This window comes from Ammodytes marinus (assembly GCF_949987685.1).
Source record: "Ammodytes marinus genome assembly, chromosome: 11".
NCBI classification, from domain to species: Eukaryota; Metazoa; Chordata; class Actinopteri; order Uranoscopiformes; family Ammodytidae; genus Ammodytes; species Ammodytes marinus.
Window position 1 is genome coordinate 19,966,220 of NC_137215.1, and position 16,996 is coordinate 19,983,215.

General features: G+C 42.1%; 1 protein-coding gene across 5 annotated transcripts in view; it reads right to left on the reverse strand.

The window, feature by feature from the left end:
- The window catches only part of macrod2 (mono-ADP ribosylhydrolase 2), a 425,756-nt gene that overhangs the window by 27,316 nt on the left and 381,444 nt on the right, over positions 1-16,996 (reverse strand). For all 5 annotated transcript variants that reach the window (XM_080036751.1, XM_080036749.1, XM_080036750.1 and 2 more), the window contains exon 9: positions 4,661-4,739. In XM_080036751.1, the coding sequence (XP_079892877.1) occupies positions 4,661-4,739 (79 nt within the window). The remainder of the gene's footprint in view (positions 1-4,660; positions 4,740-16,996) is intronic.

Consider the following 16,996-nt stretch of genomic DNA (forward strand, 5'->3'; position numbering starts at 1 on the left):
TTGTGCATGAAATATGAAACAAAGTCAAAAGCTGGTTGGCTTAGGTTAGCTTAAACACTGTGAGTGGTGGGGACCATATAGCCTGGGTCAGTTTAAAGGTATAAAAAAAACACCTCACTAATTAACATATTATAATATGACCTTTCTTCTCAGCTTGTTGCCCGGCAACCTGATAGGGGTGACAAAATTCCAGGAAGTCACGGCACATGGCCAAGACATTGTCCAGTACGGAGTAGGTCCCTCACATATCGTCATTATTTTGTTTAAAGTTTTGAACCGACTTTGAATTACAGACAAGCGGGTTCTAAAACTCAGTACTCGCATTCTGATAAGTCGGAAGTCCTGATATGTATTTGCACATTCTCTGCATGCCTGTGATATATGCACAGACATGTGAACATCGTCACATATAATGAGCTTAAACTGAAATTCAAATGTGTCAAAGCTGACACTGTGCTTTCCGGCAATCACACCACTAACACCCCACGGTCTCCACATTTTCCTTCCCCGAGAGAGAAAGCCTTGTGAAACCAAAACAGACTTCATTTTCACCCTTCTCACAATTCCTGTATAGCCCTTTCATATCATCTGTGCACAAATGACATATGTGCGATAGAAGCGTGTGCATACCAACAGCTTCGCTTTTCGCAAAGCTGTGGGGAGTTGAGGGGTTTGCTTCTATTATGGACATTTGGGTGAAGGTGTGTGTGAGACGTGGTGGCTGGGCTTATGGAGTGCATTAAGAGCCGCGCAAATAAATGTCACTTGGAGAGTCAGTGAAACAGTCGGAGCGAATGCAGCAGTCTCTGCAGATCTGTGGGCTGTGTTAATATTGTCAGCACTGTGGCTGATTGAGGAGAAGGAGAGATGGAGCCCAGCTTGTGGCCAGCCACCCGGATCATATTAGTGGCAGAGTGTACCCAGAATCAATTTCAACATGCTTTTACTCTCTCGACAACCACGGCTGCCTGACTGCTTCCATGCTCCCAAATAATATGTGCCAAGGCAAGCATGTGGTCAATCACATCACGATCCATGAACCAACCGGAATACTTATCATATGTCACATGACTAATTGAATCGATAAGGCCCTGTATGTTAATCAATGAATGGTTATACTTACTTATATAATATATTTTCTTTAATAAAAATGCACCCAAGCATGGTAATTCCTGGTGGTTTCCTGGTTGCTGTTGTGTGTTCTTTCACATCACACAGATCCTGTTAACCAGACAGCATGTCTGTCACAGCACCTTTGAGATGTTCACATTTTATAGCTTTTCAGCAGTAATGAATAGGTTATTATATCACTGGTTATTAGCTCAGCTGGTGTGTGATGGGTAATGGATGCATGGCACTACATAGACAAAAATGCTTTGCGTCTAACATGCTGTGTGTGTATTTGCTTGTTGTCTATTAGCATATTTCAGTATTTGTGTGTTCGAGGGGGCCTCCTTCTCAAATTGTATGACTCTAAACAACTGAAGTGCTCCTTGAGCTGGCACCACATAAAACAAGAGTCTTTGTCTATTTGTGAGAACTATTCGTCGTTACTCTTCAAACGCCCAGCTCCTCTGGTGAGTCTATTGGAACACCGGCGCTCATACCACCGCAAAGGAAAACTCTTTTCTGATCATTTGTTTGAATGTTTCCCTAGCACTTGATAGGTGCAAATTCCTGTTTCGAATGTGTGTGTGTGTGTGTGTGTGTGTGTGTGTGTGTGCGTGCGTGCGTGCGTGTTGCGGCTGATGTGCCTGTATTCAGGTGTGCATGAGTATTCTTCTCAACAGGCCAAGTTTTCCAGTTTCCTCGTTCTGCAGAGATGAAACCATATTCCAGCCCTCTCATAGTGACAGCTTGTGGGGGAATGCACCACATCGCAATAAAGCAATTTCCTGTATGCAAATGGCCTGTTTACACATTCCTGCTTCAGTCATTGTCACTTGACAGATTGCTGGAATATGAGGAAAGCAGCCATAAGATGAAAAATGAGAATAGTAAGACTGCAATAAAAAAAATAAGAAATACTATTCTGCCTATTTCTCAGCTCTAGACATGTTTGAAAGTGATGCCATAAGGAAGATCCTGAGTTTTCACACAAACGCACGGACGTACGCACGCGCACGCACACACACACGCACGCACACACACGCACACCCACACACACATACGCACACCCACACCCACACACACATACGCACACCCACACACACACAAATCAAGATCAAGGCCACTAGTCACACAACAGCGCCATACCAGCAAGATGATAGAGGGGGCGGCGGGGAAGCGCCTCCTTGATATAATGAGCTAGAATAATAGTGGAGGGACTGGGTAATGGGCAAGTGGCATGGGAACACGCTGAGATGTAAGAGAAGGAAAAAAGGGAATAGAGAAAGAGAGAGAGAGAAAAAAGAATGAGTTTTGACGTGACAGAGGGTTATTGAAAGCGACAGGATGTTGCAGGAGACAGAATGGTCTTAGGCCTCTGTGTGTGTGATGGGTTCGCTGTTGCCGCAAGATCTACCTGGCTGTCTGTGTGTCTGGCGGCGAGGATGATGAGATGTTCTGAAAGCGAGCGAGCACACCTGCAGAGCTAATTCACAGCCTCTGATTCACTATACTGCCGTTCCGCGCGCCGTCTTAATGCAGGTCTTTTCGCACCGAGCGGTTATGCATTGCCAACATGGTGCAATCACACCAATCAGCATTTCTTTCTTTAAAGCACACTTTACAAGCTACAGTTAAAACTCCATCTAGACGGTGCAGCCTGGCGGGATACATTTTTTTTTAAATTCACTTCACTCGCTCCGAGTGTCTCGTCTACAATCACGGCACCCATACTTATGTTATATGAGGAGTTCTACCTTGCTGAACATCTTCAAAGGGCTGTTGTTTTGTGAAAGCTTTCGGATGAAGGAACACCAAGTTGAAAGATTGGAGCAGGTGTAGGAGAGTGTAGTGTAGGAAAAAAAAAAACGTGTCTGCCTCACTCCAGACAATGACCCCTGAATAGGAATGTCACACTTACTTAGCCACTTGGTTTAATAATGGAATTAGTATTCTGTGGAAGCCCACACACATACACAAAAGAACAGTGATAAGGCTGCCTCTGACTCCGGGGGGTCAAAGGGCACGCGACAGGCGAGACAGTGTGACGAGCAGCGGCACATGGGGCTGGCATCGCGCCGTGTGCTAGCTGCAGTGAAGCCGTCTGGAAAGACCAGCACATTTTTAATCCCTGGCTGACCTCCGCGGCCCTCATTAGAAACTCATTGGCCTGATGGGTAAACAATAGTTTTTTTAAAGGGAGTTAACTATTAAACACAAGCTCTCAAAACTTTTTTATGATTTTTTCCCTTTTGATCCCCGAGATCCCTGTCGTGCTGGTTCCCAGCAGTCACTGAGAGAGAGAGATATAGGTGGGGGGATTTATCCACTGACAACACTTGTAAAATTGGCGAGAGTGATAACCGGAGAACAACAGCTTCAGATTCTCATCTCAGAGCACTAATATGATGAGACGGTTGCTGGGTGCATGGGGGGCAGGCAATATAATTAAGGTCTCTCTCTCTCTACCCCCAGAACGTAATCTTTCTTTCAGACGAAAGAGCCTGGGTGGGTGAGCGCGACAGATGACGGGAGCACGAGGGGGGAACAAAACACTCTCCATCTGGGAGCACGCTAGATGAAGGCCTGAGAGCATGCTATTCCACTGAGGACAGGGGGGAAAGTGAGGTAAAAAGGGAAGGTAATGCTATAGGGCCAGTGAAGCCAGCCCTCTTTCAACTCCCCAGCTATTAGACCCAATTCTCCGCGGAGCCCCCCCCCCCTCCCCATCAGAGCTGGTGACTGATTCTGGCCCACCGCAAAAAGAATTGATGGCGTGAAAGTGCTGTGTATGTGAGAGACAGAAAAGATATATATATATATATATATATATATATATATATATAGAGAGAGAGAGAGAGAGAGAGAGAGAGAGTGGGAGTAGAAGATAATGGATGTTTGTTTATTTCACGTACAGAAGTGCGGGTATGAGCAGTTACCAAGGACGATCAGCGGTTGCTATGTATCCCTGTATTTTTTCCCTTCAGCTTCTTGCGTGCAAAAGACGTTTGCACTGCCGACAACCATTATTACAGTCAATCAAATGTGACATTCAAGTCTCATCGGGAATATCAACAATTACGTAAAATATAAGCTCGCTGGTTCGCCCGACAAGACGTCTAACTATTCCAATCCTATTAAGGCAATCCATAGAGAACCTGACACTTGTTTTACCAACTGTCAGCATACATTCTCACTGTTAATCTACCAAATGGCTTTGCGGCTGCATTGAATCCGCTACTTTTGGAGGTGTCACCCAAGACTTCCAGGAACAAAATATTTCATGCTGCAGATTTCTTTTCCCCCTTGGATACACAAAGTAGCAAATCTGCCTGGGTCTACAGAGATAGTCAATTAGGTATAGGTGGTGACATCTCATATTACACAAATTCTTCAAAAAGAAAAGCCTTGGAAAAACAACATATTAAATCATTCATCAAGCCATTAGCTGGATCAACTCAAAAAACAGCAATGGGTAACAGCTGAAATGTAATGATATAGTATTAATGGTATGCAGTGCAGTCAATTGGAAGTAAGTAGTACACACACATACCTTGAAAGATGACAGACATTTTCTTCTTGTAGATGGCAAAGTCGGTCTCGAGGAAGACACAGAAAATGACCCGTGTGATCTGTAAGGGGAAGAGAAAGAGACGGAAGAGCAATAAATGCACAAGCTCATTGGCAAAAGTTCTAAAAGTTATCTCTGATGAAATATAACTGCACACATTTAAAATCTGAGTGTGCATCAGCGGGACACAATCATAGCCATTCAGGAATCTAATTAGTTCCCTTCACAATCAAGACCAACCCCAAACTAAACCCTCTGAGACAGCTTGGAGAGAATATTACAGCACATTACATCAGAATAATCATTATTGAACGGGTGCATTGGTTAGAGCAGAGCAATACGCCTCGGTATCGCACAAAGTGCAGCGACATGAAATTGCGGCATTAAAGATGAGCAATGAAGAACACTTTCAACCAAATTGAAAATTGAAAAGAAAAAAAAATACATCAAATAAATAGTTTTTCCTCTGCCTCTAAGGATCATGAAGCCAATGTTGAAAAGAAATACCACACGAGTATTTACAGTACATTTGATGTTAAAAAAACTCAAACAAATGAAAAGATGATTTGTGAAATTGAAAACCTTTAATAGAAGAACAAGAAATGGACTAATTTTCTGTTTGAATGTCATAAAAAACAACGCAGACAATTAAATTGCATTGATTTATGTTTCAGTTTTTTAAGGTATTAGAAGTAATACAGTAGTAACTGACGTTCTCAAAATGCACACGTCATGGAAATTGACCATAAGCCACTCATCTTTTCTTTTTCTTATGCTGGATCTTTATATTTATAGCAGCTTAGTCGGAACAAATAAGTGGTCGACACTTGACAATGTAATTGTGCATTACTGTGTTGACCACGGACAGACATGGAGGAAAATAACAAAATTAAGATGGTTGCTAGACAGCGTCTGCTACCTCGAACTGTAACAACACTCAGCTGCTGCAAAACCAGAGGAATGCTTTTTACATTAGTTGAAAGCTGTAGCTAGAAACACTGTTTCAGTGTTGGCATTATTTTTTATGGACAAATACCCAACCTTTGATGTGGCTAACAGTGTCCACAAAGTGAGCACTTTGATGCAGCACAGCAACAGCTGCCACAAGACGTTGAAAAAGAGCAGTAATTTACTTATTACATCTGAAAACCAATATGTAAAACAAAACTCTGAATGAGCTTACAATTATTTGTAATGACAAATTATTACATAGTAATCATCTTCAAGCGCATTTGAGTTATTTCATAGTTATTTGTTTTCCCCCTTAGAAATCTGATTAAATGTTTTGTTTTTCTAAGATAATAAATCCTTTTTATACTAAACTGACTTTCTAAAATATTTTGACCTACTACAGAGTTGGAAACAATGTATAAAAGGTGTCACATATTCAATCAATATGAGACAAATATAGCAAATGATATAGATAGCATCATAGATGAAACCATAAATACTGTAACTGTGTCTTATAATTCAAACGATAAACAAAGGGAATGGCTTTCGGTTCATATACTGCAAAGCTATCCTACGGCTGTGTCCACTTTCCACACTGTGATAATGCCTCTCAAACAAGTCATACACGGGGCTGTGGAGAGATTGCAGAGAAAAGAGGGTCACCTCTGTCACTTTCACCATTCTTCAGAAGAGTCTCAGACGGGCAGGCATCCGTCACAGTCACAGAGACGCATTCCACACCGCAGCCGCAGATAATGGCTGGACTGAATAATAGCAATTTTACACAACGGCCGTAATGATGGCAATCCCCCCCCCCCCAATTCACCTCTATGTATGATAGTGAAGTTATGGGGGAGTAAAGTGAGTTTAAAAGCTTTAGCTCCATTCCTGAGCCTGCCAAACACAAGGATCCCATTCAAAGAGGCCCCCCTTGTGCTGCTCATACAGACGTATATATCTATTAATAGTTTATGATGCGTGCTTTGGAGTAAATGTCGGGAGCGGCATCCAGGACAGTAACATTTTATTTTGCTAGATGTCTTGAGGGGGGGGGGACTCTGTTCATAAAATGTTGACTAGCTCTCCTCAAACCCGTCGGAAAATGAAAGAAAGTTTAAAGTCTCCTTTGAAGGCGTGGGCTCGCTGACAAAAAGATTGCGTGAAAAGAGATAATGCGCCAAGATAGTGCATATCACTGGATACTGCTGCAAGGCCACAGGACAGCATCAGCTCCCCAGGAATTTCCATTACTCTTTTTATGGCGCTCCATTCTAAAAGTGACTGCCCCACTGTGAAACAGGATGAATCATGAATTTGAGCCTTGCATCGAGACACGCGCACACGCACACCCACGCACACACACACACACACCACTGAAGTTGATTACTTTTCTCTCATGCTTTGTTTGACGTGATAAAGGGAAGGAGAAATATTCCTAAGAGTTAACCAACGACTTGTACTAAAGCAATGACAAACACATCTTAGTATCCATGTCATGTCTTCTCTCTGGAACTCTGTCTGTCAATCTATTTGTGTAGTTTTCCGACAACATGCCTACATTCTGCAGAAGGCTCGTCTGAGTCTTTTTTATTCTACAGATCAGAAACACATGGTATGGTCTCTGACAGATACCCCCCAGACCAGGATGCCAAATACAAAACCAGCAACGCCAGGGCAGGACATTGACATTCTGTTTGTATCCAAGCAAACACTCTATGGCCAAGGTTTCAGAACAGAATAAAAATCAAATACAAAAGAGAAGATGATTTCTGACTTTTTCTTTGTGAAAGTAAATTCCACCAGTCTGAACTTCTGTTTGTCCTTTCAAAGTCGACCAGAGACTATACAGTACTTGGAGCAGTTGGAGAAGAAAGATCCATCAAAAGTTGGAGACCATTTATCTGAATAGTGAATAGGGGTCTAAACCAGAATCACACACACCAGTTTTTAATCATGCACACTATAACTGTTGTTTTGTTGATTATTCTTCTTCACAATCAAAATCACTCACATCATGCCTGCTCTATATTCAAGTCTTTTAAAATGATGACACACACAGAACAAGGGAATACAAAGGGAGATTTTAGTTGGAATATATAAATTGGTAAAAATCCTAAAAACAAACTCTTTGGCCAGTTGGAGTGAAAGTGAGCGTGATTAAAGTGAGCACTGATGAGTAGAAAATGGTTTGAGTACCGTATTCATTTTAGATTGTGGAGAAAAGGCCCAAAGTTTAGTTCTGAGGCTGTTAGGTGTGTGTGTATTTATGGGTGTGTGTTTGTCGAGTGTGCCCCCCCCCCCCCCCCGCAGTCGCCAAGGTTGAAAAAGTTAATGGAAGACTAATTAGAAAGCTGGGATCACGGCATGCTAGCCTGCTTGGTCATTACTCATCCCTGATTGGAGGGCCTGTGCCAAAGGGTGAGCAGCACAATATGATTGGGTCCCCCGGTTCTATATGGGAGGGATGGTTCGTCTTGACTGAAAATGTGTTCTGTATATACAATAATGTGCGAGACTGTGTAGTTGGTTTGACCTGTCGCTCTTTGAGCTGTTTACTTGGCGAAGACCCAGCTGACTCAAAAGCTAAAAAATTCAATGTGTTTTCAGAAAAAAAGAACATTGAAATATATAAACATACCTCCTGTGTTTCTCTCCCTGAGGTCACTTACATTTTTCTCTGTTGAGAGTTTTATTTTGGGAATTGTTCCTTATCCGAGTCAAGGGTCTATGGACAGAGGGTGTCGTATTGCTGTGTGTATTGTAAGACCAGACATTCCTTTTATTAATAAAAATTAAATTGACATTTTGAAATATTCCCAATTAATTAATTCATCCCTGATGAGTCCCAGAATTAATTTCAACTACGTGGTAAGGGCATACTTTTGTTTGCAATTACATCGTGAAGACATTCATTTTGTCAATACTAATGGCGTGCTATAAAATATTGAATGACGGAGGTTAAAAGATCCCATTTCAATTATAAAGTGCAGGACACTTTGTACATCTATCCTAATCAATTCAAAACTAATTCCTCTTAGTTGTAATTGAGTTCTGAAAATAAAACAAGATTAATTAAAATGATAATACCGGGGGGTGCAACCTATTCCTCCGTAACTCATTTGCATGGCACATGAAACGCAGAGTAACAAGGTGTTGGGGGTTAATTCCTGGTTTCATGGAATACTGTATAGGATATTTAATTTGTGTGTGTATCTGTGGCTCATCATTCTGGCGCAGGACTCACCAGGTGCCCCATACTTCTACTGGCTGGCTAACAGATGAGCTGTCATAGCTGGCCACCCATGCCCATAATTACATTGGGGGCAGTGCCAGCAGAATCTGACGTGCAGGCACAACGCGTGCACTTTTGCTACTTGCATTTCCTTCTTGATTCTGTCACAAACAATAATAGGGACAGGTTGCCCTAGCATGTCTGCTCCAGCTGGAGTCCCAACCCCAGGGAGATATGTGTCTATGTGTCTTGTGTTGTGCTGCCTTGTTATCCAGGCCAAGGCTCATGCAAAATCCTGAACAGTTTCATTTGGATGGGGTTAGAGCGACAGGACACTGATACACAATAATAACACTGGCTGAAAAACTAAATTATTTCACTTTTATTTGTCAATGCTGAAGGTCGTAGAGAATAAACACTAGCATGCACTGCATTGAAAGGAACCTGGGTGAGTCATCAATCCATCACAGTGACTGAGCATAGTTAACTATGTAAATATATATATCATACACTCGCTTTACACTCGCTTTTAGCAAAGACATGTTTATTTTTGTTTTGTCTGTGATTTATTCATCTCTGACATGACATACACAAGTGTTGCGTGTGTGTGATCACACACGCTGATAGTACATGTCATTGTTAGAGACAGATTGAATAATACCAGCAAATTTATTCCTCTGCCTGAAACATCTCCGCCATAAAACACAGCCGCCTCGCTGCACCATCAAAGCCATAATCAGAGAGCGCTTGTCTCCTTTGTCGTCAGCAGCGCTGGATTGGAGAGAGGGTTCACTTTGAGGCAGGTGGACCATATCCAGGCCTTATTACCGATGTAATTACACACACCTGCGTCCTCCTCACCACTAGCACACACAGCCTGCAGCCTGGAAAAGCATAGAAAAACTCAGTTTGGTCTGACAGGCATCTATAGCCAGAGCCGTGCAGTGAAACACAGAGACATTCCTAGATCATTTGTGATTATGACAGCACACTGACTCAGTCCACGTTGTCAAACTCTGCTTGTGGATAAAGACAGGCCTTGTGTCCACTCCCCTGTACCAGTGGTGAGGATAATGTTGCTTGAGGGCGGAGAGCGGCAGCCAGGCACTGGCACTGGCTATTCAGGTGAAGCTGTGTGCAACTCCTCCATTTGACTTTGATTGACCCCGTCTGGCGAGAGAGCTGCAGCTCCACCTACAGCAAGCTGGTGAATTATCATTTCAAAGAAGTACCCAGAAAAGGTTATCCCTTTGAACAAAACGCCCCCATCCATACATCAAAGTGGAAGGCTGACATTGGGCTCTGAGAAGGCATGGTTACGACCAAAGCCTGGAAGAAAGTGCTGAGCTCAAATTCTTACTTTCAGAAGACGATCGACATTAGATGCCCACACTATCATGATAAGGGCAGTAGGGCAGTCAATGAAGTCAGCTTAATATTGCTAAACGAAGGACAGTTTAGCGGTAAATGCTTATGTACACAATTATGCACGAGTGCTCAGCACAATGTGACTAAATACAAGAGATAACAGTTTGGTAAGCTGCCTGGTTATTTAATCAGGGTAAAACATCACACTATGCTGCTTCTAAGGCCGAATGCAGTGCAGAATATAAAACATTCTGACAGCAAAATGCTGTCTTGCTAGATTCGTAAGAATTCACAAGATAATGTATCAGCAATTTGTATGTTAATTCAACAAATGCCCTGTGCTCACTTTTTTTCTTCTTCTTACACATTACAGCTGAACAAATAGTTCCTACTGTATTATTCAGGCTTCATTGATGCATGGCACTGTAGACACAAATTGTAGTAGAGAAAGCTTGAGGCATCTAGCATTATGGCTCACACTTCCAAAAATTGTTCTCTCAAAGTGAAAGAGACAGCATTTGACTTTTCACAGGCTTTGAGCCATTCCTGCCAGCAGCAGAAGCACTGTGCTATCCGACTCTTATTTTCAAAAGGCAGACACGATTTAAGCTAAAAACCCTCACAATCCCTTGTATTTCATTCTTAATTTTTTTTTGCTGCCCCCTTTATGAAAATTGGATTTCAAATTGTCTAGCAAATCTTGCTAATAAGAACACCAAACACAAGGGCTAGATATTCTGAGGTAGCTGTTTTACATCCGTGAAGCTTGTTCCACTAATGTAAAGGAAAATGTCAATAGCCTCCCATGGGAACAGTAACTGACATCACCTGAGTGCAACTAGATGTTTAGTCCTATAAAACCAATGACAGTAATGAAAATCCTTCCCCTCAAACAGGAGGAATTGTAAGTACCTTAGAGGAGAGCTAAGGGGAAAGTCAGCATCCACCAGTGCCTCCAGAGATAGGAGGTTTACAACGCTACTGCATCTTTTTTTGGCATATGACCAATGGTGCAATAGCCCCCGTTGAGAAATTTGTCAATTAATATAGATGGTCAAATAATTATAATGATGGAATATGTGTGTTGAGTCCCTATAGGGAAACAGTGTGAGTGTGAAGGAGAAGGATTGGGCCACTTTCTAATCATCAAATATGAGCAGTAGTGCAGCTGAGGACGAGGTCACAGGGGAATGATGAAGGAAGGACTAATATCAGGGCTGTATCTATGATCCATGGCTGCATGGGTAATGATCTGACCCCTGGACAGCCACTGGCCTATATCAACCTCTGCTGATGAGGCAGGAAATTATGTATGTGTGTGTGTGTGAACGTTGAGGGAAAGTTCCTGAGATTCATTTTTTTAAACTGACAAACGGACATTAACCCATCATTCCACAGCTCAGTTTTAGGAAAGTCTGTAGAACAACAAACAATATCCTCTAAAGAAGTCCAGGAATAGCAGACCTTAATTTTTTTAAAGGAAATGTGTTTCCTTGCTTAAAGAGATCCTATTATACTACTTTTCTGGTCTTCATTTCTTGTTAAAAACTGCTATAGAGCAACCTGACACGAATCACATCACAAAAAACAATGTAGATTTTCGGGACACTCTTCCTCTTACCCTAGTGAGCACAGCAGTCTCTCTCTACACACTGCTTTGAGCTTCTCCGCCCCTCCCCCCCCTGCTGCAAACCCCACTCCGTTGTGATTGGTTACCTTCCTTCCAGCAGCGGGAAATTTTAAGGAAGGTGGGGGCATGCAGCCGGAGCTTGCCTGAGCGGCAGCATTACCGTATATGGAAACATGACAGAAACGACCCCAGCGTGACAGAGAAAACCCGGAAATTTGAACAAGTTCGGCTCGACCGGCTGCCATAGTTTTTAGTGCTCTGCATAGCCACCCCAGACGGTCAGCAGGGAATACGTCGAAATGCATGTACGTCATTATTTGATACTCTAGTATGGTTAAACATGACTATACATCATTATAACAACGTTTATAGGTCATAAAAGTCGAAAAGTATCATAGGTCCTCTTTAACTTTAGGAGAACTTGATGCATCAGAACCTGTACTATATGCTATTGTCTGCTTGTACCCATCTTCAAAACCGCATGCGGAGACATCACTGAGTTTGTCTGCCTACAGGCTAGAGGTATCATGCAGAGTTGTAAACATGATTTCTTTCACATTCAACACTTCTCACTAAAAATGCACTGTTTCCCTAAGGGGGAGAAGACATGTTGAATGCATTTCCTACCTCATAAAACCTTTATTTGAATGATTCTAGAAGCGTACACTCTCTCTTCTGCTCTTTTTTTGTTTTAATCGCGATGCCTTTATGGGCCTCCAACTGTTAATATACATTACGTCCCTCTGCTTTTGGCAGCGCTGATAGCATGTTTCCCCCATTGCTCATGCTGTGCATGTTCATCTCCAATGCTTTTGCTTGTAAAAACTCATCGAGACACCCTCCACAGTGCTGCTAGTGGTCAACAACTTCACAGGGCACACACACACACACACACACACACACACACACACACACACACACACACACACACACACACACACACACACACACACACACACACACACACACACACACACACACACACACACACCACACACACACACACACACACACACACACACACACACACACACACACACACAAAGTAAACAAACTACTCCCAGGAACTCAACTATAAGTCCCTGCAATGTTTTCTGCCTCCCAGGATCTCGTAATGTTTCTCTGCGTGAGGGCCCATCCCTCCTGTTGAGCCCCCTTTAAAAGCATTGACTGGCCTCTGACACCTTTTCCTGTGTTTACACAATTCCCACATTGTCCACCAATAGGCAGTATTACACGGCCCAGCTGAAGGATTGGTGCTTTGTGCAGGATGTGTCAGGGGCTCTGTGTCTGCTCATCTGCACACACGGGGGGGGGGGGCTATCCGGCTTGGTTGTCAGATCCAACTACCATTTTCCTTTTTCGTGTTTTGTCAATACCTGCACAGTGTCTGGAAGGAAGGCCAATAAGAGCCCCAACTTAGTCTGAGGGAGGCTGGTGTGTGTTTGCGGCCAGGTATATAGACATCTAAGCTGAACCTCTTACACCCCGGCTCATGTTGATAAAGTCATTGCCTGGCGTTTCTTTAACTGTCAGATGGAAACAGTCTTCACACAACAAGGGGCTGGCTAACCATTGGTCCAGGATGAGAGACTATAGCGACATAAACACCTCAGACAAATGAAATCCACTGATGTGCACCGTAAGGAAAATGAAAACAATACAAATGTCTCTTTTCCGTTTCTCAGATAAATCATTGTTGAGGTTTTCCCCTCTAGTGTATGCAGTGGATTTGGAGAGCAGTCAATATTGTGTGTGTCTCTGTGCTGGTTTGGTACGTCCTGGCTTCTCCCTTTACAGCTGCGTGTTTGCCCTGTCTATGGGCCTGGCTTGGTTCTGAAGGGGGTTTCCTGGGAGGAAAGAAATATGTGGTGTGATGATCAAGCCGGGGTCCTCTCCAGTTTGAGTATCACACAAAAGCTGCCAGACGAATGGGAATCCAATCACCGCTCCCTGTGGCAAAATGGTTGCCTGAACTGCATACCAGTGATTGATCTAACAAATATGCCCGTGCTTCTTTGGCGAAAAAAACCTATATGCTACAGCCACTAGCAGCCAAGCCCCATCTTTGTCCTGTGCATTCTTATTAAAAATGCTCTTTTGAACAGGCAGTTGGCAATGGAATGCTCAGTTCCTATGCTCTCTCTCCAGTAATGCTTGCAAAATGTATAAATGCAGATAAGTTTGAGAGAGCAACTGTGGGCTGCGCTATCCCTTGCCACACGGAAATGTTAATAACCTTTCCAGTTATCTAAGGTTGAATCCACACATGGTATTTTTCCCCGCGGAGGTTAATGCCATACGGTCACTGAGGAACACTCATTAGAAAGTACTTTGCTTCACATAACACTTTCTTCAAGTGAAAAGCAATTACACCTTTGTTACTTAAGATGTGCCCATACAACATGCCAACGTAATGTTCTAGTCAGACATATTCACATTATTCCTTTTCTTCCTGCTCATCCACTGTCTGCAACAGAGCGGGCACCGAACCCTCGAAGAAAGGGTTCATTGAATCGTTTTTTTGCTTTTAGAATCCAAAGGGCAACACAATTAACTATACCCCTCGTTATTTCATTTCAAGTTTGCTGATGGATTCGTCTTTTTTTTCTGTATACCGTTTTCCAACTATATAGGAAAGCACTTGAAAAATAAATCCTCCGATTATATTACATAAAACCATTCTTTGATAACATGAATAGTTGCTGGAGGTTCAAGGCATCTTACACGGCAATAAAAAAAGGCAGAGAAATATCCCCAAAAATGAATAGGGAAAAAGAATAAGTGAACACATGTTAGGGTGATGCTTTTCCCATTAAAATGCCACGATAGCCACTGTGAGCCCATGACAGATTTACACACTGCGGAATAGAGCACAGGATGAGTGCGGTGGCAGGAAATAAAATAAAGAAAAAAGAAAAAAGAAAAAAAATAGATCCTGAGAGCAATACCATATGGCTGTGTGGGCGACATCAAACAGGCAAGAGAAGCCTCAAAGCATAAGGTGCTGTTTGACATAACTTACAAAGTGGAATGAAGATCTGATCTGGACTTTTTCGGACACGTCAAGCGAAATTTACAACCCCCTCGTCCAATGTGAGTTGTGGAGAGTGTCAGGGGCTACTTATTTACAGTGACAGAATGGATAAGGCAAGTGGATTAGGATTACCATGAAAGTAGAGGGAAAACACTTCAGCATTACGAGGCACATAAATCACTAATAAGCAGAGACAACATGGCAGAATATTTGCTGGGAGCTAATACATGTTACAATATCACTACTCCGTTATAATTTAAAAACAGGAAAAACATAAAAAAATAGTGCCACAGGCCGAGAAGCATACAGACTCAGACGTAGATGTTGTAGCGATATGACTTGTCTGTCTGGGTTGTAAAAAATATAGTTCTACAGAATCCAAATCAGAATCTTTCAATGCAGCGATTAAGATAAAATGCTTCCCTCTGTGTTGCCGTAATTGGCAGTAGCAAACTGATAGTGCCTAAAGGTGTTAACGCCAGAGATGGGAGGCTGATTGGATATTGTACATGTGTGAGTGGCTCATAAGGTTTGTAGCAGGTTAATTAACTAAAAGAGAGTAAGAGATTTGTAGAAATGAGTCATGCGACGTAGTTGTTTTTTTATGGCAAACAGCTGTGCAACAGTAGATGTATCCACTCAAACACCAAGTAACATGCTGTTGTATTATTATCACACAATGGTTACCTTCACAGCTGGCTTTAACACACAGACACAGACACAGACACACACACACACACAGACACACACACACACACGCACTTTTTGTACCCCATTTATAGTAATGAAAAAAAATTAAAATTCAATATCAGGATACACATAAAAATCATAGGTTGAAAGTAAAATCAGGCAGTTTTTCTGATGATAATTATTCCTGATGCCATTTTTTTTGTTCTTCCTCCTCTGTGAGAATCCCTGCGATCTTTCTGCGACAACATTACAGCCCACACAACCAGTCTCTTGCGTGATTTACATGTGAAAGCATAATTGTGTTTACATAAGTGCTATTGAATGTAATTTGGAGATTTCTCAATTGTTAATGTAACCTAATGTGTCACTGGGAGCCTCTAGATGGACCTTTATCCCAATCCCAATCGGATTTGTTGCGTCTTTGCTCCATCCAAACATACAGTAATCTGATTTCCCTTTTTGACGTTGATGCTTCTAGGTGCAACAAGGTTTGAAAACCAAGTGTGGGGGAAGATCATCCAAATCAGGATTAACGTTTGTAGTGGGAGGAAGAGAGGACTTCTAATTACAATAAGCCTGGCTATTGCAGTTATGTTATATGCTGAGAGAAGACCAGAGTGCTGTCAAACTGAAATCCTAAGTGGTTATAAAAGCAGACCATAGAACTGGAAAAGGGTCGGGGATTTGTTTGATGAAATAAATACGAACAAAATACCTCACTCAACTAGGGGAAGGTGGGGTGATTTGTGCATTTTGGAAGTTGCAAAACCCCTTGTTTCTAGAAAACCGTGGAAGAAATTGGAAATGTGACCACATATTTAAGAAGAGCCATCCATTTGACTCATCCTGTAAAGAAGGGAGACACAAGGAATAAGATATAAGCACATTTAAGCTCAAAAAACTGTGTTTTGCCTTTCAAAGTAAAATTTCCATGATCAAGGTTTTTTGATTATTGTGTCTGAACAATTATAGACACGTTTGAAAACATTTGACACATGTTTTAGTGCTTTGGTATGCTACACTTTGAGTCTATATAGTTAGCACAATGTCAACCCTAAATTGCTGCATCATGCCTATTATCCAAAATTCTGGGGATGGGGTGATTTGTGCGCAAGGGCCTGGGTGAGTTATAAGTAAGTAAGTAAGTAAAATGTATTTATAAAAGCACATTTATGACAGTTTGCACTGTCCAAAGTGCTGTACATAGTGCATTCAGTAGGTAAACAATGAAGGTAAAATAACAATAACCAAAATAAAAGACGTAAAGCCCATACATCCACATAAACACAGATAGTAGTGCAGAGGTAAGTAAGTAGTGCAGAGGTTAATGGGGAGGAAACACCAGGGTGTACATATGGGTTTTGAGCCTTGATTTAAAGGCAGAAATGTAGGGGGAATCACATTTGTCAG